The sequence below is a fragment of the Haematobia irritans genome, chromosome 4, assembly GCF_050003625.1.
Source record: "Haematobia irritans isolate KBUSLIRL chromosome 4, ASM5000362v1, whole genome shotgun sequence".
Lineage (NCBI taxonomy): Eukaryota > Metazoa > Arthropoda > Insecta > Diptera > Muscidae > Haematobia > Haematobia irritans.
Genome location: NC_134400.1, coordinates 205,920,858 through 205,947,841, shown reverse-complemented (window position 1 = coordinate 205,947,841; position 26,984 = coordinate 205,920,858). Strand labels below are relative to the sequence as shown.

At 30.2% G+C, this 26,984-nt stretch overlaps 1 protein-coding gene across 4 annotated transcripts in view; it reads right to left on the bottom strand.

Moving 5' to 3' along the window:
* Positions 1 to 5,249: 5,249 nt before the first annotated feature.
* Positions 5,250 to 26,984, bottom strand: part of LOC142236100 (protein SCAI) — a 55,310-nt gene continuing 33,575 nt past the window's right edge. Inside the window, exons 3-10 of one of the 4 annotated variants that reach the window (XM_075307349.1) lie at positions 25,539 to 25,721; positions 25,211 to 25,441; positions 25,006 to 25,128; positions 13,331 to 13,474; positions 12,945 to 13,258; positions 12,604 to 12,864; positions 12,310 to 12,507; positions 5,250 to 6,963 (exon numbers count right to left, since the gene is read on the bottom strand). In XM_075307349.1, the coding sequence (XP_075163464.1) occupies positions 6,719 to 6,963; positions 12,310 to 12,507; positions 12,604 to 12,864; positions 12,945 to 13,258; positions 13,331 to 13,474; positions 25,006 to 25,128; positions 25,211 to 25,441; positions 25,539 to 25,721 (1,699 nt within the window). In that variant the 3' untranslated portion in view covers positions 5,250 to 6,718. The remainder of the gene's footprint in view (positions 6,964 to 12,309; positions 12,508 to 12,603; positions 12,865 to 12,944; positions 13,259 to 13,330; positions 13,475 to 25,005; positions 25,129 to 25,210; positions 25,442 to 25,538; positions 25,722 to 26,984) is intronic. The other 3 variants (XM_075307351.1, XM_075307350.1, XM_075307352.1) reach the window with 3 other exon arrangements.

Here is a 26,984-nt window from a genome sequence, read left to right as displayed (position 1 = left end):
AACGGAATGACAAAGTTAATATACCCCCATCCTATGATGGAGGGTATAAAAATTAATTATGTCTAACAAAATTTCTTGAATTTGTCAAAAAAAAAAAAATATTTACTTATATGATAGAAAAGAATTTTTCAAGCTTGATATCGTTTTTATATTGTATTCATACAATATAAAAACGATCTGAAGCTTGAAAAGTTTGATACAGAAAACGATGAAATAATTTCAAATTATCTAATATTTACAGTTTAATTAAATTTTTCTAAAATAAATCTACTAAACCACCTTTCTCGTGGTTTTACTTTGCTTTGAGTGTAGTAAAAAATGCAAAATATATAAAAAAAAACAAACATATTCTTAATGAGTTTTGAAATTGAGTAAAATTATCAACAAAAAAAAATTCGAAAACTGAACATTGTACCAACCCTACAAACTAAAAAAAAAGAAAATAACAGATGGTTAAGTTTCACGAAATTATTGTAACAAGTCCAAAGAAAAAGTTAAAAAAAACACACATATTTAAGAGGGTGTAAGTAACAATATTTCTTGAGATGGACACAATAAAAAAAATATAGTGTTGGGGATTTTCATAAGGGTATTGCGTCCAGAGAATGAAGTCGACCCATTTTGTTGGCGGCGGCTGACACTAGATTTTTGCCTCCAACAGCTAAGCCGATATAAGGTTTGTTCGCATACTTTTCCAGAAAAAAATATCCAGTAACAACTAGCAAAAGAGTAAGAGTGCATTGTACTCTCTTTGCTTAAAATTGCTGAAAAGTACACGAACGTTATCCAGTAACTATTTGCACATTCAAAATTTCAGCTGCTACAACATTAAGAACAAAAAAAAAACGAATCCTATTTATTTAACTTCCAATAGTAGTTGCCGAACATGTACATTGTACTGGTACTTTGTTTGTAATCAATAACCAGCTGGCAACGTATGCTATGGTTTGCAATAGTTTACTGGGGAAAAAATCTCTAGTAAAAACTTGCAATTCTCTATATCATAAATGTCAAATGTAACCTCTCTCCGGCTCTCTTTTGCTGGCTCTTTGGTGTAAACGAACGACTTCCAGTAAAAATTTGTGATAATTATCAAAAATTATCGGGTTCTAGAACGAAGCTATAACTTTTATATATTTGGCGGATTTTACACATTATAATGGTAAGTTCTCAACAGGCATGAAATCTTGATTTTAGCACCAAAAATTTCTTTACAAATCTCAAAATTAAAACCTATGAGAACTGTGCAACCAATCTGATAAGCTAATTTTCATCTTATGAGCCATTTATAGCATAAGTTTATCCGTCGAAACTTCAACTTGTTAATATGATCGATAACACATTTATCGATATTTTAATTATCGCCAACAATTGTTAGTATATAAACCGGACCTTAGACGGTCGGATAAACACCACAACAGGGGTTCGCCTATTTATTGTGTGTTCGTTCAAGTTTTACCCTCACATTGCACGAACAATTATGATAACAACATGAAGAAATAAGAAGAAGCATAAACACAAACAATGAAGATGGACGATAGGTGTAAAGCCATTTTTTAATAAAAAATGGAAGAAACAATAAAAATTCCAAGCTGAATTAGCGATCCATCATTAATTTCATTGCAGAAATGCTTGTTTTAATTATGAAAATAAATTTGCTTTTTCTAATGTTTGGTGAACATGCCCTTACACGTGAAGATTTGTGCCTCCTAACCAGTGTTGCCAGTATTTTTCTGGCTCTTGTCCCCCACATTAGGATGTTTTCGTCCCCAAAAATCCCCAACTTAAATTTAAATTCCTCACAAAAATCCCTATCAAATTTTTGACAATTAAAAAAAAACAACAAAAAATTATATAGAAATAAAATTTTGACAAAATTTTTATATAGAAATAAAATTTTTACAAAACTTTCTATAGAAATACAATTTTAACAAAATTTTCTATAGAAATAAAATTTTGACAAAATTTTTTATAGAAATAAAATTTTGACAAAATTTTCTATAGAAATACAATTTTTACTAAATTTTTTATAGAAATACAATTTTGACAACATTTGTATATAGAAATAAAATTTTCACAAAATTTGTCTATAGAAATAAAATTTTGTCAAAATTTTCTATAGAAATAAAATTTTTACAAAATTTTCTATAGAAATAAAATTTTCACAAAATTTTCTACAGGAATAAAATTTTCACAAAATTTTCTATAGGAATAAAATTTTTGAAAAATTGTCTATAAATAAAACTTTGACAAAATTTTCTATAGAAATAAAATTTTGGCAAAATTGTCTATAAATAAAACTTTGGCAAAATGTTCTATATAATTTTATTTTTTTTTTGAGAAAATTTTCTGTAGAAATAAAATGTTCACAAAATTTTCTATAGGAATACAATTTTTGAAAAATTTTCTATAAATAAAACTTTGACAAAACTTTCTATATACATTTTTTTTTGAGAAAATTTTCTGCAGAAATAAAATTTTCACAAAATTTTCTATAGAAATAAAATTTTCACAAAATTTTCTATAGAAATAAAATTTTCACAAAATTTTCTATAGAAATAAAATTTTCACAAAATTTTCTATAGAAATACAATTTTTACTAAATTTATTATGGAAATACAATTTTGACAAAATTTGTATATAGAAATAAAATTTTGTCAAAATTTTCTATAGAAATAAAATTTTCACAAAATTTTCTATAGAAATAAAATTTTCACAAAATTTTCTACAGGAATAAAATTTTCACAAAATTTTCTATAGGAATAAAATTTTTGAAAAATTGTCTATAAATAAAACTTTCACAAAATCTTCTATATAAATGTTTTTTTTTGAGAAAATTTCCTATAGAAATAAAATTTTGATAAAAATTTCTATAAACATAAAAGTTTGACAAAATTTTCTATAAAAATAAAATTTTGAGAAATTTTTCTATAAAAATAAAATGTTGATAAAATCTTCTATAAAAGTAAAATTTTTGAGAAAATTTCCTATAGAAACAAAATTTTGACAAAATTTTCTATAGAAATAAAAATGTGACAAAATTTTCTATAGAAATAAAATTTTGACAAAATTTTCTATAGAAATAAAATTTTGAGAAAATTTTCTATAGAAATAAAATATTAACAAAACTTTCTATGTTGCTCTAAGACCCCTAAAGTATATATATTCTGGGTCGTGGTGAAATTCTGAGTCGATCTGAGCATGTCCGTCCCTCCGTCTGTTGAAATCACGCTAACTTCCGAACGAAATAAGCTATCGACTTGAAACTTGGCACAAGTAACTGTTATTGATGTAGGTCAGATGATATTGCAAATGGGCCATATCGGTCCACTTTTACGTATAGCCCCCATATAAACAGACCCCCAAATTTAGCTTGCGATCGCTCTAAGAGAAGAAAATTTCATCCGATCCGGCTGAAATTTGGTACATGGTGTAAGTATAGGGTCTCTAACAACCATGCACAAGTTGGTCCACATCGGTCCACTTTTGCGTATAGCCCCCATATAAACGGACCCCCAAATTTGGCTTGCGATCGCTCTAAGAGAAGAAAATTTCATCCGATCCGGCTGAAATTTGGTACATGGTGTTAGTATAGGGTCTCTAACAACCATGCACAAATTGGTCCACATCGGTCCATAATTACATATAGCCCCCATATAAACCGATCCCCCGATTTAGCTTGCGGAGCATCTAAGAGAAGCAAATTTCATCCGATCAGGCTGTAATTTGGTACATGGTGTTAGTATATGGTCTCTAACAACCATGCAAAAATTGGTCCACATCGGTCCATAATTATATATAGCCCCTATATAAACCGATCCCCCGATTTGGCTTGCGGAGCCTCTAAGAGAAGCAAATTTCATCCGATCCGGCTGAAATTTGGTACATTGTGTTGGTATATGTTCTCTAATGACCGTGCAAAAATTGGTCCATATCGGTCCATAATTATATATAGCCCCCATATAAATCGATTCCCAGATTTGTCCTCCGGAGCCTCTTGGAGGAGCAAAATTCATCCGATCTGGTTGAAATTTGGAACATGGTGTTAGAATGTCGTCTCTAACAAACACGCAAGAATTGGTCCAATTTGGGTCCATAATTATATATAGCCCCCATATAAACCGTTCCCCAAATTTGATCTCCGGAGCCTCTTGGAGGAGCAAAATTCATCCGATCCGGTTGAAATTTGCAACGTGGTGTTAGTATAAGGCCGCTAATATCCATGCCAAAATTGATCCATATCGGTCTATAGTTATATATAGCCGATCCCCAATCACACAAAAATTGCTCCATATTCATGGTTGCCACTCGAGCCAAAAATAATCTACCAAAATTTAATTTTTATGGAAAACATTGTCAAAATGTTATTTCTATAGAAAATTTTGTAAAAATTTTATTTCTATAGAACATTTTGTAAAAATTTTATTTCTATAGAAAATTTTGTCAAAATTTTATTTCTATAGAAAATTTTGTCAAAATTTTATTTCTATAGAAAATTTTGTAAAAATTTTATTTCTATAGAAAATTTTTTCCAAATATTACTTCTATAGAAAATGTTGTCAACATTTTATTTCTATAGAAAATTTTGTCAACATTTTATTTTAATTTTGTCAAACTGAATTATATACGTATTTAATCGGCCTTTTTTGTTTAATATATTCCCGTATGGACTAACTTACAATTGAGAAGACGGTGTTAAGAAATTTTAGGATACCTTGTCATCGGCAAGTGTTATCGCAGTCCAAGTAATTAGATTGTGGATGACAGTCTTTAGTACAAGTTTCTATGCAATCCATGATGGAGGGTACATAAGATTCGGCCTGGCCGAACTTACGGACGTATATACTTGTTATTTTATTCATTTTTGCTGTCTTAAGGTGTTTTACTTAAAGCTTCCTTATTTAATGAAGCACGCTTAAAGGCGGGATTGGGCATTAGAGGGTTAATCGTGCGATAATGCCCGTGTTCAACATATCCTAGATGTTGGCCACACAATTTATGTTCGAAAAAAATAAAAGTCGAAACCGCCGTCGAATATGTCGACTCATCTCGACTCAAAATTAGCCGCCAATTAATCAAAAATATTGATTTAAATCAGAAAATTTTATTAATAATTTTTGCATTTTTTGTCAAAATATTTAATTTTCCAACCAAACTCAGTCAGTATCAAGTTGCTACAATAATTTTGCAAACATTTAGCTCAGAATATTTGAATGAAATGTAAATGTGATTGTAAGATTGGTTGTACAACTAATCTCATTACCATTGGGATAACTTAAAATTGATTTTATAATCCATTATTGTCATTTTAGACAAATTTATACCGGCTTAGCCGTCAAGTCGACGCCGCCGGAGGCAAAAACTAGTGTCACCCGCCGCCGACAAAAAAAGAATCGGTTTCATTCTCTGCATGTCTTTGATATAAAAATCCCCAAGGAGTTATATAAATAATCCGATATCTTGGAACATGCCTATTGTGTGTGAGTGTGTGTGGTAGTGTTGTGTCTTTGCTAACATATACACATGCATATGTATTTACATTCGAATGGTTGGTGTCTAGACTACAATCATCGTATAAAATTGTCATTATTTGGTATTAATTAATAATTTATTTAATGTTAATATTTTGTTTTTTTTTTTTGGTTTTTGTTGTTGTTTATTTTTTCTTCTTCTTTTTCATTTGTTTGTAGGCAAAAATATATTTATGTATACATTATAAAATGAGTATATTTGGTTTGGTAGGACAACTACGGAATTTGTCAGTAACCGGCTTTCCATAAATATTTATTCTCATACTGGGCTTTTGGATTTTGTTCGTTATCATTTTAACATTTTTTTTTGCTCTATATCAGTCACTTCCGTGTTGTGTGGTTGTTTCATTTTAAAAATATATATATAATTTTTTTTCTTAAATTTTGTTTTTTTTTCGCTTTGAGTAGAAAATGAGCTATAATTTATTTTGTTCATTTGTTGTTATACATATTTATTTTATTTATATATATACTAAATTTTTATTTATCATATTTTGTTAAAGGGATTTAGTTTTTCGGTTGCAAGGAAAGGTATGCCTTATGCATGACTTGTATGACTTGTAGCTCATCTGCTTGCCATGTTTCCAGGAAGAATGAAGCATTTCCGCTTATGTTTTTGGCTTTGGCAGGGAAAACACTGAAGAATTATGTGGTGTATCGAAGTGAAGTAAGTATGAATGGTGGGGGGTGGAGGGGAAATTTGTTACCATCATTTGCAAATATTTCATATATTTTTTTTAATATTTATGTATTGAAAGCTCAGCATAATTATTTATGTTTTGTGTATCCTTTAATTCATATTTCTTTGCATAATAATTTTGCTTCTTGGAAGGGGCGATTGTTTATGTGTTTTGTTTTTGTTTTTAGTAGAGAATCAATTCATTCAATATGAAATGTATGAGAACGTTTGCTCACAACTGTATGAAAAAATCTTATGAAAGAATGAAGTGGAAGGAAATTTTTATTTTTCTCATTTTTGTTGCTATATTGGTTGTATTGGCTTGTGTTGTAATTTGCATTTTAGTAATGATACTATTATTATTATTAGTATTATTGTTATTGCTGTTATTAATAATATTATTATTATTATTATAATTATTATTAGTAGTTGTAATAATAATAAATTGTTGCAAAGAAATGCTTAAAATTATGACTAGACTTAGATTAAGGAAATACTCAGTAGATCATCAGTCGCATTCGGGCCCATCAGAAAAATGTCCACGCACATCGAGCGCTGTTGCCAGCTGGAATATTATATGCGACAATGTTGGATGCTCGAGCAGTTCATTGGATGGCAATGGTGGTTCACAACGTGGTCTCATATGGCGTCCCCGGAAACCACGATGCAGTCTCAATACAACATCACAGAACACAAAGCGTAGTATGAGGGTGCGTAAAAAGTCATCACCAAAGAATTGAACATATGATGAATCTGCAAAAGGAGAAACAAGAAATAAATGTGAGTTACTAATACATAGGTAGGGGAAAAACGTCTTTATAAATGATTATACGATCATCTAATGATTATTAAGAACATTTAATGATCGCAAAGTGTAAAGTACCCAGCAAATACTCTCATTACCAAATGATATGGGAGGTAGGTTAGGTTAGGTGGCAGCCCGATGTATCAGGCTCACACATGGTATCACAATTCAAACAATGTGCAAGAAAGAAAAATATTCAATTCATCTGTGCTGAATACGATATTTCGTAGGAAGACTTAATATGTAATCTAGCTGAATATTGATTTGAATAGGATATTTTCACTAATAAGTTTTTCTTACAAAATCCTTAATGCAGCTTTTTTCTAGAGAAAAGCTATAATTCAGCTATAATGAATAAAATTTTTCGTAGAAAGTCTTGCTAAATGAAATTCTATATAGTTGTATAAGTTTCCCTAGGTTAGGTTAGGATAGGTGGCAGCCCGATGTATCAGGCTCACTTAGACTATTCAGTCCATTGTGATACCACATTGGTGAACTTCTCTCTTATCACTGAGTGCTGCCCGATTCCATGTTAAGCTCAATGACAAGGGACCTCCTTTTTATAGCCGAGTCCGAACGGCGTACCACATTACGCTACTTAGAGAAGCTTTGAAACCTTCAGAAATGTTACCAACATTACTGAGGTGGAATAATCCACCGCTGAAAAACTTTTTGGTGTTCGGACGAAGCAGGAATCGAACCCACGACCTTGTGTATGCAAGGCGGACATGCTAACCATTGCACCACGGTGGCTCCCATATTGAAATGTCTTCAATCAAGGTAACTTAGTTCAAAACAAGTAAGAAAAGTCTAAAGTCGGGCGGGGCCGACTATATTATACCCTGCACCACTTTGTAGATCTAAATTTTCGATACCATATCGCATCCGTCAAATGTGTTGGGGGCTATATATAAAGGGTTGTCCCAAATACATAATTTAAATATCACTTGATCTGGACAGAATTTGATAGACTTCTACAAAATCTATAGACTCAAAATTTAAGTCAGCTAATGCACTAGGGTGGAACACAATGTTAGTAAAAAACAAGTATATACGGCCGTAAGTTCGGCCAGGCCGAAGCTTATGTACCCTCCATCATGGATTGCGTAGAAACTTCTTCTAAACACTGCCACCCACAATCGAATTACTTAAGTTGCGGTAACGCTTGCCGATGGCAAGGTATCTTAAAACCTCCTAACACCATCTTCTAAATTGTATGTAAATCCATACGTGGTATATATTAAATCAAAAAAGATCGAGCCAATAAGTTTGACAAAGTAGACATAAAATTTTGACAAAATTTTCTACAGAAATAAAATTTTAACAAAATTATCTATAGAAATAAAATTTTCACAAAATTTTCTATAAAAATAAAAATTTTGACAAAATATTCTATAGAAAGATTGACAAAAATTTCTACAGAAATAAAATTTTAACAAAATTTTTTATAGAAATAAACATTTGACAAAATTTTCTATAGAAATAAAATCTTGGTAGATTATTTGTGGCTCGAGTGGCAACCATGATTATGAACCGAATAAAATTTGAACAAAATTTTCTATAAAAATAAAATTTTGACAAAGATGAAAATTTTGTTATGAACCGAATAAAATTTGAACAAAATTTTCTCTAGAAATAAAATTTTGACAAAATTTTCTATAGAAATAAAATTTTGACAAAATTTTCTATAGAAATAAAATTTTGACAAAATTTTCTATAGAAATAAAATTTTGGTAGATTATTTTTGGCTCGAGTGGTAACCATGATTATGAACCGATATAGACCAATTTTTGTGTGATTGGACCAATTTTGGTATGGTTGTTAGCGACCATATACTAACACCACGTTCCTAATTTGAACCGGATCGGATGAATTTTGCTCCTCCAAGAGGCTCCGGAAGTTAAATCTGGAGAACGTTTTATATGGGGGCTATATATAATTATGGACCGATATGGACCAATTCTGTCACGGTTGTTAGAGACCATATACCAACATCATGTACCAAATTTCAGCCGGATCGGATGAAATTTGCTTCTCTTTGAGGCTCCGCAAGCCAAATCTGGGGATCGGTTTATATGGGGGTTATATATAATTATGGACCGATGTGGACCAATTTTTGCACGATTGTTAGAGACCATATACCAACACTATGTACCAAATTTCAGCCGGATCGGATGAAATATGCTTCTCTTAGAGGCTCCGCAAACCAAATCGGGGTTTATATGGGGGCTATATATAGTTATGGACCGATGTGAACCAATTTTTGCATAGTTGTTAGAGACCATATACTAACACCATGTACCAAATTTCTGCTGGATCGGATGAAATTTGCTTCTCTTAGAGGATCCGCAAGCCAAATCGGGGGATCGGTTTATATGTAGGCTATATATAATTATGGACCGATGTGGACCAATTTTTGCATGGTTGTTAGAGATCATATGCGGACAATATGTACCAAATTTCAGCCAGATCGGATGATATTTGCGTTTCATAGAGTCCCCGCAAGCCAAATTTGGGGGGTCCGTTTATATGGGGGCTATATATAATTATGGACCGATGTGGACCATTTTTTGCATGGTCATTAGAGACCATATACTAACACCGTGTACCAAATTTCAGCCGGATCGGATGAAATTTGCTTCTCTTAGAGGCTCCGCAAGCCAAATCGGGGGATTGGTTTATATGGGGACTATATATAATTATGGACCGATGTGGACCAATTTTTGCATGGTTGTTAGAGATCATATGCGGACAATATGTACCAAATTTCTGCTGGATCGGATGAAATTTGCTTCTTTTAGAGGCCCCGCAAGCCAAATTTGAGGGGTCGGTGTATATGGGGGCTATAAGTAAAAGTGAACCGATATGGCCCATTTGCAATACCATCCGACCGACATCAATAACAACTATTTGTGCCAAGTTTCAAGTCGATAGCTTGTTTCGTTCGAAAGTTAGCGTGATTTCAACAGACGGACGGACGGACATGCTCAGATCGACTTAGAACTTCACCACGACCCAGAATATATATACTTTATGGGGTCTTAGAGCAATATTGCGATGTGTTACAAACGGAATGACTCCTCCTCCATCCTATGGTGGAGGGTATAAAATTATTAAAATAAAAATTTAATTGATTCAACAAATTTTTTAATTGAAACAAAAATCAATCACAAAACTTAATAGTATCAATCACGTTTTTAATTAATTTTTTATTTAATACTATCAATTTTTTAATTAAACCTTCAATTCATTTTTTAATTAATACTATCATTTCTGTGATTGAAGACATTTCAATAAAAAATTAATTGGATCAATTAATTTCGTGGTTGAATCAGATTTTTTGTGGGTATGTAGAAAAAATATTGACAAAATTTTCTTTAGAAATAAAATTTTGACAAAATTTTCTATAGAAATAAAATTTGACAAAATTTTCTTTAGAAATAAAATTTTGCCAAAATTTTCCATAGAAATAAAATTTTGCCAAAATTTTCCATAGAAATAAAATTTTGTAAAAATTTTTCTACACATATAAAATTTTGATTGAAGACATTTCAATTAAAAAATTAATTTGATCAATTAATTTCGTGATTGAATCAGATTTTTTTTTGTGTATGTAGAAAAAAATTTAGACAAAAATGTCTAGAAAACTTTCTATAGAAATAAAATTTTGACAAAATTATCTATAGCAATAAAATTTTGAGACAAAATATTCTATAGAAATAAAATTTTGAGACAAAATTTTCTATAAAAATAATAGTTTGATACAACATTTTCTATAGAAACAAAATTTGAGAAAATTTTCTATAGAAATGAAATTTTGGAAAATTTTTCTACAGCAATAAAATTTTGTATAGAAATAGAATATTTACAAATTTCCAACATGTCCGAAAAAAGAAATGCAACATTTGTACATTACAAGTACATTGCCGTCGGCAATTGATTGAGATTTCAATTAAAAAATTAATTGGATCAATTAATTTCGTGATTGAATCAGATTTTTTTGTGTAGGTAGAAAAAAATGTCTTAGAAATAAAATTTTGATAAATTTTCTATAGAAATAAAATGTTGACAACATTTTTTATAGAAATAAAAATTTGACAAAATTTTCTATAGAAATAAAATTTTGACAAAATTATCTATAGAAATAAAATTTTGACAAAATTATCTATAGCAATAAAATTTTGATACAAAATATTCTATAGAAATAAAATTTTGATAAAATTTTCTATAGAAATAAAATGTTGACAACATTTTCTATAGAAATAAAATTTTGACAAAATTTTCTATAGAAATAAAATTTTGTAAAAATTATCTATAGAAATAAAATTTTGATAAAATTTTCTGTAGAAATAAAATGTTGACAAAATTTTCTATAGAAATAAAATTTTGATAAAAATTTGACAAATTGTGATAAAATTTTCTATAGAAATAAAATGTTGACAAAATTTTCTATAGAAATAAAATTGTGACAAAATTTTCTATAGAAATAAAATCTTGAGACAAAATTTTCTAGAGAAATTAAATTTTGAGAAATTTTTCTATAGAAATGAAATTATGGAAAATTTTTCTACAGCAATAAAATTTTGTATAGAAATAGAATATTAACAAATTTCCAACATGTCCGAAAAAAGAAATGCAACATTTTCACTGAAAATTCGACGTTGTGGCAGATCGTTCGGCTTCAGTTCTTGCACGAGCTGTATTTTATACGGTTTTACACCAAGATCTTTGCGTAAAATCTTCCATGTGGTCGAATAACACAAACCCAATTGCTGCGAACGGCGACGAATCGACATTTCACGGTCTTCAGCAACACTCTCAGAAACAGACGCAATATTCTCTTCTGTACGCACTGTACGCATTCGTGTGGTTGGTTTAATGTCCAATAAAGTAAACTGAGTGCGAAACTTGGTCACAATCGCATTAATTGTTTGCTCACTTGGTCGATTATGTAGACCATAAATCGGACGTAAAGCGCGAAACACATTTCGAACCGAACACTGATTTTGGTAATAAAATTCAATGATTTGCAAGCGTTGCTCGTTAGTAAGTCTATTCATGATGAAATGTCAAAGCATACTGAGCATCTTTCTCTTTGACACCATGTCTGAAATCCCACGTGATCTGTCAAATACTAATGCATGAAAATCCTAACCTCAAAAGAATCACCCTTTACATTGCCATCGGCAATTGATTGAGATTTCAATTAAAAAATTTATTTGATTAATTAATTTCGTGATTGAATCAGAAAAAATCTTTTGTGTGTAACAAAGTTGATAAGCACTTGCACTTACCTATATATCCTTGGTCAATTTCATCTATGCGGCAACGTGTCACTAAACGGGATGCTTCTGTTATAAAATGATCCACATACGATTGACAACGTTCCCAATGATGTATGGGCACATCGCCAACATTGCAGATGTAACATAAAGCCGTCAGTGGGGAATGCAGGAACAACGTAAACAAAGAGCCATGATGCTGGACTTCGGCTGTAAGACAAAATTGACAAAGAACAGGGGAAAAATTGGGACCAACGATAATAAATAAGACCATTGAGTTCTAAAGCGAATTGGATGCAAAACTACCTCTACCTTGGAATGCTGGTGGCACATCTTGTGGTGACATCAGAACAACCAATGGTTGACCAAAGTACCGGGGTATATGTTGAAACACAAATGAATTATCCGAATCGATAATGATGAACATAGGTCGACGGGTGAAGGGATACAAATCGCCGGGATATAGACAATGAGTTTCCTTGTAAGATTTCCCTCGACACGCCAGACCACCACCATCGACACCATCACGTTTGACACTGGTGGCCAGACCACCCAATTCATAACCATCTGAAAGGATAACGCAAAAAAACGGAAATGCTAAGTCATGTGGGCCAGGTCCATATTGAAGCATGCAATCAACTTCTTACAATCTTCAGGATGTTTTGTGGTTGAAAAACAACCATCTGCTGACATGTACAAGAGTAAGGCGCCTCCTGGAGGCAATTCTTTAAAACCGCTAGCTAAGAACACCAGAAGTTGGCTTATCGAAGGCTTATACAATAAATACTTATGAGGATTGTCACGATAATGTCGGCTATTTTCCATATAGCCCTTGGAACCTGGAACACCATATGGTGGTATACGACTGGCCGCAGGACTGGCATCGTGTCCATGCAGGCCATGTGAAGCACTCATAGGATGTGTTGTTTCTGTTGGTTCCCGTTCTAGAGTTTGTAACATTCTGCGGAGGAGAAAGATAATTCAGTGAATTCTGCCTGGATAAGTGTGGAGGGCGGGAGGAAATGGTGCTTACCTAAACATGTCCATTGTTAACTCGGAAAATTTGGCTTGTTCACATGCTGAACCTACGATTAGAATTTCCTGCAGACTCAATGTCATATGCGGTGATCTTTCGCATGGCGGCGTTGTTAACGGTGACAACCTAGAACCGGAACCACTACTCATCAATGGGTGAAGTTTACCATACTCTTAAAGCTCTTGCTAAGGCCCGTGCTTTCACAGAAGAATTGATTTGATGTGATGCTAATGAGACATTTTATGAATTTTTGACAAGGTGGAAGCGTTAGGTATCGGCTCACGTACAACCACATCCAGTTGCCAATAATGAAGGTCCGGAGGTGAATGTACCTCACCGAACCAAACACACATACATACACCTTTTGTGTTTTTTTTACATTATATATTTTTTTCTTTACCTTGATCTTATTTGATTTTTATTTTGAACAAAAATGAAATATCGAACGTGCAAGAAATTTTGGTTAGTTAGTTTGAAAAATTTTGTCTATATGCTAATCTGATCAGAAAAGGTGTGATTTCTTTGACTTCTAACTCATAAAGGGGCAGAGTTAATACATTTTGCGATTTCGTTTATAGAACCAAAAATATCGTTATCTTCGACTTCGTTGGTGTATTGCACCATATATCGTTATAGTGATACTGGTAGCGTTGACAAACTCTATCATTATCCAACACATAAAGCAGGAGGGTTAAATGTTTGTGGCATTTCTTTTATAGCACCTCGAAAAAACATTATTTTTAAATCCAAAACGTGTGTACATAGCACCATAAATCGTTATAGTGATAAATCGTTATAGTGCAGTAGCAGTGCCAAATGCTATAGAAATGACCCAAAAACAACAAGTATAAACGGGCGTAAGTTCGGCCTGGCCGAATCTTATGTACCCTCCACCATGGATTGCGTAGAAACTTCTACGAAAGGCTGTCATCCACAATCGAATTACTTGGGTTGTGGTATCCTAAATCGTTTTCTAAATTGTGATTTAGTCCATACGTGGTATATATTAGACAAAATAGGTATGTGTAGGTAAGTCTACAAATAATTACGAATCGTTATGGACTTTGGCACGGTACGTAGGGAGCCAGAATTGAAATATGGGGGTCGCTTATTATTGATATGGACTAATTTTTGTGTGATTGGGGATCGCTTTATCTGAGGGCTATATATAACTATACACCGATATGGACCTAGTTAGGCATGGTTGTTAACGGCCATATACTAGCACAATGTACCCAATTTCAACTGACTCGGATGAAATTTGCTCCTCCAAGAGGCTCCAAAACCAAATCTCGGGATCGATTTATATGGGGGCTATATATGATTATGGACTGATATGGACCACTTTTGGCAGGTTCTTAAATATCATATTATATACATATAAATTTCAACCAGATCGGATGAATTTTGCTTCTCCAAAAGGCACCGGAGGTCAAATCTGGGGATCGGTTAATATGGGTGCTATATATAATTATGGACTGATATGAACCAATTCCTGCATGGTTGTTGGATACCACATACTAACATCACGTACCAAATTTCAACCGAATCGGATGAATTTTGCTCTTCGAAGGGGCTCCGGAGGTCAAATCTGGGGATCGGTTTATACGGGGGCTATATATAATTATGGACCGATGTGGACCAATTTTTACATAGTTGTTAGGGACCATATACTAACACCATGTACCAAATTTCAGCCGGATCGGACGAAACTTTCTTCTCTTAGAGGCTCCGCAAGCCAAATTTGGGGATTGGTTTATATGGGGGCTATATATAATTATTGACCGATGTGGACCAATATTTGTATAGTTGTTAGAGACCATATACTAACACCATGTACCAAATTTCAGCCGGATCGGACGAAACTTTCTTCTCTTAGAGGCTCCGCAATCCAAATCGGGGGATCGGTTTATATGGGGGCTATATATAACTATGGACCGACGTGGACCAATTTTTACATAGTTGTTAGGGACCATATACTAACACCATGTACCAAATTTCAGCCGGATCGGATGGAATTTGCTTCTCTTAGAGGCTCCGAAAGCCAAATCGGGGGATCGGTTTATATGGGAGCTATATATAATTATGGACCGATGTGGACCAATTTTTGCATGGTTATTAGAGACCATATACTAACACCATGTACCAAATTTCAGTCGGATCGGATTAAATTTGCTTCTCTAAGAGGGTCTGCAAGCCAAATTTGGGGGTCCGTTTATATGGGGGCTATACGTAAAAGCGGACCGATATGGCCCATTTGCAATACCATCCGACCTACATCAATAGCAACTACTTGTGCCAAGTTTCAAGTCGATAGCTTGTTTCGTTCGGAAGTTAGCGTGATTTCAACAGACGGACATGCTCAGATCGACTCAGAATTTCACCACGACCCAGAATATATATACTTTATGGGGTCTTAGAGCAATATTTCGATGTGTTACAAACGGAATGACAAAGTTGATATACCCCCATCCTATGGTGGAGGGTATAAAAAAGCTTTTGTCAAATAAAGTTTAAAAGTCGACGTTGACCTTCTGTAGTCTTTAAAATCAACTAATCGACTTTTGACTACAAAACGTTTGTATATGGCACCATACATCGTTATAAACGCTTAGTGATCACCCAAAACCAAAAACAGCTTTTGTCAAAAGTCGAAGTCGGTTTATTGCAGTCATCAAAATCTATATTAATCGATTTTGAAGACTACTATTGTTAAAAAAATCGAAAAATCGAAGTCATCTCTTTGTAATCGACTTTTTGTAGTGACCAAAATCGAAAAATTCGTAGTCAAAAGTGAATTGAAATGGCAAATGGTTATGATGCTCTTTTTTATACCCTCCATCATCGGATGGGGGTATATTAACTTTGTCATTCCGTTTGTAACACATCGAAATATTGCTCTAAGACCCCATAAAGTATATATATTCTGGGTCGTGGTGAAATTCTGAGTCGATCTAAGCATGTCCGTCCGTCCGTCTGTTGAAATCACGCTAGTTGTTAGTAGTTGTTATCGATGTAGGTCGGATGGTATTGAAAACGGACCATATCGGTCCACTTTTACGAATAGCCCCCATATAAAGGGACCCTCAGATTTGGCTTTAGAGCCTCTAACAGAAGCATATTTCATCCGATCCGGCTGAAATTTGGTATATGGTGTTGGTATATGGTCTCTACCAACCGTGCAAAAATTGGTCCACATCGGTCCATAATTATATATAGCCCCCATATAAACCGATCCCCAGATTTGGCTTGCGGAGCCTAAAAAAGAAGCAAATTTCATCCGATCCGGCTGAAATTTGGTACATGATGTTGGTATATGATCTCTAACAACTGTGCAAAAATTGGTCCATATCGGTCCTTAATTATATATAGCCCCCATATAAACCGATGCCCAGATTTGGCTTGTGGAGCCTCTAAGGGAAGCATATTTCATCCGATCCGGCTGAAATTTGGTACATGGTATTGGTATATGGTCTCTAACAGCCGTGCAAAAATTGGTCCACATCGGTCCATAATTATATATAGCGCCCATATAAACCGATCCCCAGATTTGGCTTGCGAAGTCTCCAAGAGAAGCAAATTTCATCCAATCCGGTTGTAATTTGGAACATGGTGTTAGTATATGATCTTTAACAACCGTGCCAGAATTGGTCCATATCGGTCCATAATTATATATAGCCCCCATATAAAACGTTCTCCACATTTGACCTCCGGAGCCTCTTGGAGGAGCAAAATTCATCCGATCCGGTTCAAATTAGGAACGTGGTGTTAGTATATGGTCGCTAACAACCATACCAAAATTGGTCCAATCACACAAAAATTGGTCCATATCGGTCCATAATCATGGTTGCCACTAGAGCCAAAAATAATCTACCAAAATTTTTTTCTATAGAAAATTTTGTCAAAATTTTATTTCTATAGAAAATTTTGTCAAAATTTTATTTCTACAGAAAGTTTTGTTAAAATATTATTCGGTTCATAATAAAATTTTCATCATTGTCAAAATTTTATTTCTATCGAAAAATTTGTCAAAATTTTATTTCTATAGAAAATTTTGTTCAAATTTTATTCGGTTCATAATCATGGTTGCCACTCGAGCCAAAAATAATCTACCAAGATTTTTTTTCTATTGAAAATTTTGTCAAAAGTTTATTTCTATAGAAAATTTTGTTAAAATTTTATTTCAGTAGAAATTTTTGTCAAAATTTTCTTTCTATAGAAAATTTTGTCATACAATTTAGAAGATGGTGTTAGGAGGTTTTAAGATGCCTTGCCATCGGCAAGCGTTACCGCAACTTAAGTAATTCGATTGTGGATGGCAGTGTTTAGAAGAAGTTTCTACGCAATCCATGATGGAGGGTACATAAGCTTCGGCCTGGCCTAACTTACGGCCGTATATACTTGTTTAACATCAAAAAGTCGAAAGACGAGACTTCATAAGTCAGGTTTTCATTTATCATATTTTTAAAAAGTCTAAAAATTAATATTTTCCTAATTGGAAAATGTTGAAAAGTAGAATTTCGCAAAAGCCGATTTGTCGCAAGGCGACTTTTTCAAATATTGAAAAAAAAATTAAAGGTCGAATTTTCTATATTTTCTCATCAAAATCATCAGACCCGATGCCCGAAAATGTTTACCATCTAGGATAAAGAGACGGAGAATACACGGAGTGGTAATGGATGGCCGTCGATAGAAGGTTTGTCAGATAGCTGGTATTTCAAAATATTGCGAAATTTTGGACATCAGAAAGTTGATCACCGTAATGTTAGGTTGATTTTTCGAAAACTTTGAAAAGTCGACTTTTCAATTTTTCTAATATTAAAAATCGTTAATAATTGGAAAATTGATTTTTTTACTTTTTTTTTGAAATTCGAAAATGTCCACTTTCGGCTTTTAGGATTTTAGAAATGTTGATTTCGACTTCTTTTGACGAAAACTCGATTATCTCAAACGCCGATTTTCGGCTAAGGTATCTGCGAAATTGCGGTTTTACTCCTCTCGCTCATTGAGAGCTTTTGTGATTGGATACACCTTAGGCCAAGGAACAGTCGAAAAAGTTAACGAAGAAAGTGAAGACTTTTCAATAGGCCAATACTCAAATTTGACTTCTTGAGCCTCCTGAGGTAGGAATTTTCATCCCATTTGGCTGAAGTTAGATATCAGTATATACTCCCTATGCAGCATGAAGAAATTGGTTCATAATTATGTGGACAATTGCCACGAGACGTTTGTTATACTATAACATATAAAAATTATTAATAACTGGACACCTCACAAATGCCGACAAAATGAAGGTGAATGGGTGCTCCTTCAGAGAGGTTTCACTGTTCACTCCACACACAAGTTGTGAACTTCACTCTTATCAATGAGTGCTACCCGATTCAATGTTTAGATCAACGACAAAGGACATCCTTTTTATAGCCGAGTATGATCCACTTCGGAGAATAAGAAGAATCTATTGGACTGACTCGATAGCTTATAAATTACATAGATGGTTCAAAAATTGCGACTCTTTTCGGAAAATCACCACTTCATGTCAAAAAATAAATATTTGGAGTTTACACAAGTTTTTCACGGAGAGAAACAGATCATCTATATATATTTTTGGTATATCTAAATGTATACCGGTTGAATTGGTACATTCCGACCAGCGAATAAAGCCGACCCATTTTTGTCGGCGGCGGCTGACACGAAATTTTTGTCTCCGGCGGCTGGACGGCTAAGCCGATATAAAATTGGTTGATTCCAACAAATCACCATTGTTGGTGATGTAGAACATATGAAAATTTTCGGAGAAGAAGAAGATGTTTACTACTCTAAATATTCGCACCTTTTCTGATTAGTAGTATTATATATAGAATATATATCTGATTTGTGTGTATGTAAGTGTGAGTGTTTGTATGTGCCATAGGATTTGCTAATAACATAGACCAATAAATTATATATAGACCTTTAAAGTGAATTTGTCTGTCTGCTGTTTGGTCACAGATGTTTCTGCTCTTTAAAAGATAATCTCAAAAAATCTTTTTTTTCTTACACTCAAACTTTTTTAACTTTCCCTTAACGATTGTGGTATTGATTTCCACTCGAGCCCTAAATAAACTATTAAGATTTGGAGAAAATTTTATCAAAAACAAACTACCAAGCAAAAAAAAATTTTTCAAAATTTTATTTCTATAGAAAATCTGGTCAAAATTTTATTTCTATAGAAAATTTTATCAAAATTTTATTTCTATAGAAAAATTTGTCAAAATATTATTTCTATAGAAAAATTTGTCAAAATATTATTTCTATAGAAAATTTTCTCCAAATTTTATTTCTATAGAAAATCTGGTCAAAATATTATTTCTATAGAAAATTTTCTCAAAATATTATTTCTATAGAAAATTTTGTCAAAATTTTATTTCTATAGAAAATTTTCTCAAAATTTTATTTCTTTAGAAAATTTTGTCAAGTATATATTTCTATAGAAAATTTTGTCAAAATTTTATTTCTATAGAAAATTTTGCCAAAATTTTATTTCTATAGAAAATTTTGCCAAAATTTTATTTCTATAGAAAATTTTGTCAAAATTTTATTTCTATAGAAAATTTTGTCAAAATTTTATTTCTATAGAAAATCTTATTTCTATAGAAAATTTTGCCAAAATTTTATTTCTATAGAAAATTTTGTCAAAATTTTATTTCTATAGGAGATTTGGACAAAATTTTATTCCTATGGAATAATATGTTGTAAAACATTTTGTTAAAATTTTATTTCTATTAAAAATTTGTGAAAGTCAAAATTTTATTTCTATAGAAAATTTTGTCAAAATTTTATTTCTACAGAAGATTTGGACAAAATTTTATTCCTATAGAAAATTTTGTCAAAATATTATTTCTATAGAAAATTTTGTCAAAATTTTATTTCTATAGAAAATTTTATCAATATATTATTTCTATAGAAAATTTTGTCAAATTTTTATTTCTATAGAAAATTTTGTCAAAATTATATTTCTATAAAAAATTTTGCCAAAATTTTATTTGTATAGAAAATTTTGTCAACATTTTACTTCTATCGGAGATTTGGACAAAATTTTATTCCTATGGAATACACAACGGAGGAAAAGTATTTTTGTAGAAAATTTGTCAAAATTTTATTTCTATAGAAAATTTTGTCAAAATTTTATTTCTACAGAAGATTTGGACAAAATTTTATTCCTATAGAAAATTTTGTCAAAATATTATTTCTATAGAAAATTTTGTCAAAATTTTATTTCTATAGAAAATTTTGTCAAAATTTTATTTCTATAGAAAATTTTGTCAAAATTTTATTTCTATAGAAAATTTTGTCAAAATATTATTTTTATAGAAAATTTTGTCAAAATATTATTTGTATAGAAAATTTTGTCAAAATTTTATTTCTATAGAAAATTTTCTTAAAATTTTATTTCTATAGAAAATTTTGTCAAAATATTATTTCTATAGAAAATTTTGTCAAAATATTATTTTTATAGAAAATTTTGTCAAAATATTATTTGTATAGAAAATTTTGTCAAAATTTTATTTGTATAGAAAATTTTCTTAAAATTTTATTTCTATAGAAAATTTTGTTAAAATTTTATTTCTGTAGAAAATTTTGTCAAAATATTGTTTCTATAGAAAATTTTGTCAAAATTTTATTTCTATTGAAAATTTTCGCAAAATTTTATTTCTATAGAAAATTTTCTCAAATTTTATTTCTTTAGAAACTTCTGTCAAATTTTTATTTCAATAGAAAATTTTTTAAAAATTTTATTTCTATAGAAGATTTGGACAAAATTTTATTACTACGGAACTAAAAGTATAGCTTAAGCAACGGAGGGAAAGTATTTTTATAGAAAATTTTGTCAAAATTTTATTTCTATAGAAAATTTTTTCAGAATTTTATTTCTATAGAAAATTTTGGCAAAATTTTATTTCTATAGAAAATTTTGTCAAAATTTTATTTCTATAGAAAATTTTGTCAAATTTTTATTTCTATAGAAAATTTTCTCAAAAGTTTATTTCTATAGAAAATTTTCCCAAAGTTTTATTTCTTTAGAAAATTTTGTCAAATTTTTATTTCTAAAGAAAATTTTTTCAAAATTTTATTTCTATAGAAGATTTGGACAAAATTGTATTACTACGGGACTAAAACAATAGCTTAAGCAACGGAGGGAAAGTATTTCTATAGAAAATTTTGTCAACATTTTATTTCTTTAGAAAATTTTGTCAAATTTTTATTTCTATGGAAAATTTTGTCAAAATTTTATTTCTATAGAAAATTTTGCCAAAATTTTATTTCTATAGAACATTTTTTCAAGATTTTATTTCTATAGAAATTTTTTTCAAAATTTTATTTCTATAGAAGATTTGGACAACATTTTATTACTATGGAACTAAAACAATAGCTTAAGCAACGGAGGGAAAGTATTTCTATAGAAAATTTTGTCAACATTTTATTTCTTTAGAAAATTTTGTCAAATTTTTATTTCTATAGAAAATTTTGTCAAAATTTTATTTCTATAGAAAATCTTATTTCTATAGAAAATTTTGCCAAAATTTTATTTCTATAGAAAATTTTGTCAAAATTTTATTTCTATAGGAGATTTGGACAAAATTTTATTCCTATGGAATAATATGTTGTAAAACATTTTGTTAAAATTTTATTTCTATTAAAAATTTGTGAAAGTCAAAATTTTATTTCTATAGAAAATTTTGTCAAAATTTTATTTCTACAGAAGATTTGGACAAAATTTTATTCCTATAGAAAATTTTGTCAAAATATTATTTCTATAGAAAATTTTGTCAAAATTTTATTTCTATAGAAAATTTTATCAATATATTATTTCTATAGAAAATTTTGTCAAATTTTTATTTCTATAGAAAATTTTGTCAAAATTATATTTCTATAAAAAATTTTGCCAAAATTTTATTTGTATAGAAAATTTTGTCAACATTTTACTTCTATCGGAGATTTGGACAAAATTTTATTCCTATGGAATACACAACGGAGGAAAAGTATTTTTGTAGAAAATTTGTCAAAATTTTATTTCTATAGAAAATTTTGTCAAAATTTTATTTCTACAGAAGATTTGGACAAAATTTTATTCCTATAGAAAATTTTGTCAAAATATTATTTCTATAGAAAATTTTGTCAAAATTTTATTTCTATAGAAAATTTTGTCAAAATTTTATTTCTATAGAAAATTTTGTCAAAATTTTATTTCTATAGAAAATTTTGTCAAAATATTATTTTTATAGAAAATTTTGTCAAAATATTATTTGTATAGAAAATTTTGTCAAAATTTTATTTCTATAGAAAATTTTCTTAAAATTTTATTTCTATAGAAAATTTTGTCAAAATATTATTTCTATAGAAAATTTTGTCAAAATATTATTTTTATAGAAAATTTTGTCAAAATATTATTTGTATAGAAAATTTTGTCAAAATTTTATTTGTATAGAAAATTTTCTTAAAATTTTATTTCTATAGAAAATTTTGTTAAAATTTTATTTCTGTAGAAAATTTTGTCAAAATATTGTTTCTATAGAAAATTTTGTCAAAATTTTATTTCTATTGAAAATTTTCGCAAAATTTTATTTCTATAGAAAATTTTCTCAAATTTTATTTCTTTAGAAACTTCTGTCAAATTTTTATTTCAATAGAAAATTTTTTAAAAATTTTATTTCTATAGAAGATTTGGACAAAATTTTATTACTACGGAACTAAAAGTATAGCTTAAGCAACGGAGGGAAAGTATTTTTATAGAAAATTTTGTCAAAATTTTATTTCTATAGAAAATTTTTTCAGAATTTTATTTCTATAGAAAATTTTGGCAAAATTTTATTTCTATAGAAAATTTTGTCAAAATTTTATTTCTATAGAAAATTTTGTCAAATTTTTATTTCTATAGAAAATTTTCTCAAAAGTTTATTTCTATAGAAAATTTTCCCAAAGTTTTATTTCTTTAGAAAATTTTGTCAAATTTTTATTTCTAAAGAAAATTTTTTCAAAATTTTATGTCTATAGAAGATTTGGACAAAATTGTATTACTACGGGACTAAAACAATAGCTTAAGCAACGGAGGGAAAGTATTTCTATAGAAAATTTTGTCAACATTTTATTTCTTTAGAAAATTTTGTCAAATTTTTATTTCTATGGAAAATTTTGTCAAAATTTTATTTCTATAGAAAATTTTGCCAAAATTTTATTTCTATAGAACATTTTTTCAAGATTTTATTTCTATAGAAATTTTTTTCAAAATTTTATTTCTATAGAAGATTTGGACAACATTTTATTACTATGGAACTAAAAGAATTGCTTAAGCAACGGAGGGAAAGTATTTTTATAGAAAATTTTGTCAAAATTTTATTTCTATTGAAAATTTTTTTTCAGAATTTTATTTCTATAGAAAATTTTGTGAAAATTTTATTTCTTTAGAAAATTTTGTCAAAATTTTATTTCTATAGAAAATTTTGCCAAAATTTTATTTCTATAGAACATTTTTTCAAAATTTTATTTCTATAGAAAATTTTTTCAAATTTTTATTTCTATAGAAGATTTGGACAAAATTTTGTTACTATGGAACTAAAAGAATTGCTTAAGCGACGGAGAGAAAGTATTTTTATAGAGAATTTTGTCAAAATTTTATTTCTATAGAAAATTTTGTGAAAATTTTATTTCTATAGAAAATTTTGTGAAAATTTTATTTCTATAGAAAATTTTGTGAAAATTTTATTTCTATTGAAAATTTTGTCAAAATTTTATTTCTATATAAAATTTGTAAAAAATTCTACCAACTGTGGCAACCGTATATATGACTTAAAATTTAATGAGGAAAATTTAAAAGCAGAAATTATGAACTTTCTTTTAATGAACATTTCTTCATTTTGAAAAAAAAAAAAAATAAATGGCTCTTGATATTGTGTAAATTGCGCGTCTTAAAATTTAGGATCTTACATATTAAATCAATATATTTGTTTACAGTGTAATGATTGGGCTCTGTAGACAAACAACAGCACTGTTAATTCACTTGGGGCGTCTACATATATATTCATAGGCTTATGGTATTAGTAATCATATGAGTGCTTAACAATGAGTATAGAGTACATTTATGCATGTAAATCGCATGCATGGTAACTACAGAATGAGTTAGAAAGATTAGTCAATGAATGATTCATGAGTGACATAATGGATGGATGAATGAATGAATGAGTGATTCGAGTGAGTGATATTGTTTCAAGTCTTCTGTGATAAGCACAATTTTATATACTGCCATTTAAAAAAAAAAAAACAAATGCATTTTCAACTACATTTAGTTAAATAAAATACGAGTCTTTTATAAAGGAAATAAAATTGCGTTAAATAAAAAATCTTAAAATAATATATAAAGCATAACTTGTATACCTCCCAAAATTATAAGAAGAGTTTTTAGTCAAATTTCATTCATTTTTGAATTGTAATAAAAAAAAAACAAAAAAACAAGTAAATCAAAAATTTAAAATTAAAATAAAAATAAGTATTTTTTCTTTTTGTGTTTTTTTTTTGGAAAAAATTAATTTACTACTAATTTTAAACAATTTTTTCTCTTCATTCAATTTTTCCTTCCCCAAAGAAAGCACGGGCAAAATATTGGGTAATTGTGATGAGATGGATGTGAAAGCAAGTACCTGTGTGATAGTACGATGGGATTGGAATCCGCATGAAGAACGGCTACTGCTGCTTCTGCTTTAATAAAGCCTTTAATTTCTTCCAAAACTAATGACCATTCTAAATGGTCTTCAGGTTCATAACTGCAATAGAAAAAAGAAAATGCAATTAGATTTTTTGTTTAAATTGTTCATATGCCTATTCCCTGGGGAATCATGGTCTTACGTGGTGGTATATTCCTGTATTTGTTTTTCTAATTCGGTAACCAATTCTCGTACTAATTTCATTTTCTTCAATAACAAACAAACCACAATAAAACGAGCATAATAGCGTAGCTTTTTCACCATTAAATCGGGACGATCTTCCTTTATGGCTCTGGAATAATAGGCTCTACCTCTAATAGCTGCATAAAATTGATACGCTTCATTCAGGTAATTCGTTTCACTGGTTCTTAAACTGTGTCAATAACAAAAGAAAAAAATTGAGAGTTAAATTACAATTGTTAGAGTGTTTCCCCCTCCCGTTCCCTTTCCACAAAATCCAAGGTTCTTACTAGTAATGATAGTAAAGCTGTCCAATTTTACTTGCAATTTCACCTATCTGCCATCTTTTCAAACCATATTTCGAGTCCAGAACCATACGATGTTGTTGCTGAAATTTCCAGAGTTTTGTGTAAACATCGAAGGTGCGTCCAAAATAGGCCTGCCACTGACGATGTCCATATTGTGGTAGATCTCTGCAAAAATAAATGAAGAGCTATATTAATGATGGAAAAATAAAAAAATTAAAATTAATTTTGGTCTTGGTAATTCAGATTCACTGAGGCAAGTAGTCCGTAAGGTGTATCTCATTAAATAGTTACACACAAAAAAGTTTGGAAAACGGGTATCATAAACGTTGTTTTTTTCTTCTTCTTTCAAAAAGTTCAAATATTTATCACCATATATTTTTGCAATAATAAAAAAATTTTAAATCATAGTCCATTTCGTTTATTTGAAGCACTATATTTGGTACATCATTTTAAAGAAAGGTGTATGATTCTCTCAAATTAAGTTTCTTTAAATCTTGTGGGCGCAGACAACTATGCTTTATAAATATAACTTCTTGACTGTGTGTGTTGCTTTAGCGTAAATGGCTATAACGATAATTGTCTATTGATGAAAATAACAGCTAAGTAGCCCAGTGGATAGTGTGTTGGCTTACAAACTGCAATGTCCAATGATTGTATTACAGAAAAAAGCTAAGAACTAAATAAACCGCGTAGAAGTGAGGAAGATTTGAGAGAAGATGTAATTAGCCAGAAAATTATTTTTTTAGTTAGTCTTCAACGTTTATCACAAAAAATATATGTTACTCTTTTTCCAAAAAGAATTCTTACAGCAAAAAAATTGTAAACGATGGTTGTTTGTCTAAAATTTCATTTGGGAAGATGGAATTATTTTTTTGCGTGTAAAACTATACTGAAACAAGTAAGGAAAGTCAAAAGTCGGGCGGGGCCGACTATATTATACCCTGCACCACTTGGTAGATCTAAATTTTCGATACCATACCACATCCGTCAAATGTGTTGGGGGCTATATAGAAACGTTTGTCCCAAATACATACATTTAAATATCACTCGATCTGGACAGAATTTGATAGACTTCTACAACATCTATATACTCAAAATTTATGTCGGCTAATGCACTAGGGTCGAACACAATTTTAGTAAAAAAAAATATGGGAAACATTTAAATCTGAAGCAATTTTAAGGAAACTTCGCAAAATTTTATTTATGATTTATCGCTTGATATATATGTAATAGAAGTTTGGGAAAATTAGAGTCATTTATACAACTTTTCGACTAAGCAGTGGCGATTTTACAAGGAAAATGTTGGTATATTGACCATTTTTGTCGAAATCAGAAAAACATATATATGGGAGCTATATCTAAATCTGAACCGATTTCAACCAAATTTGGCGCGCATAGCTACAATGCTAATTTTACTCCCTGTGCAAA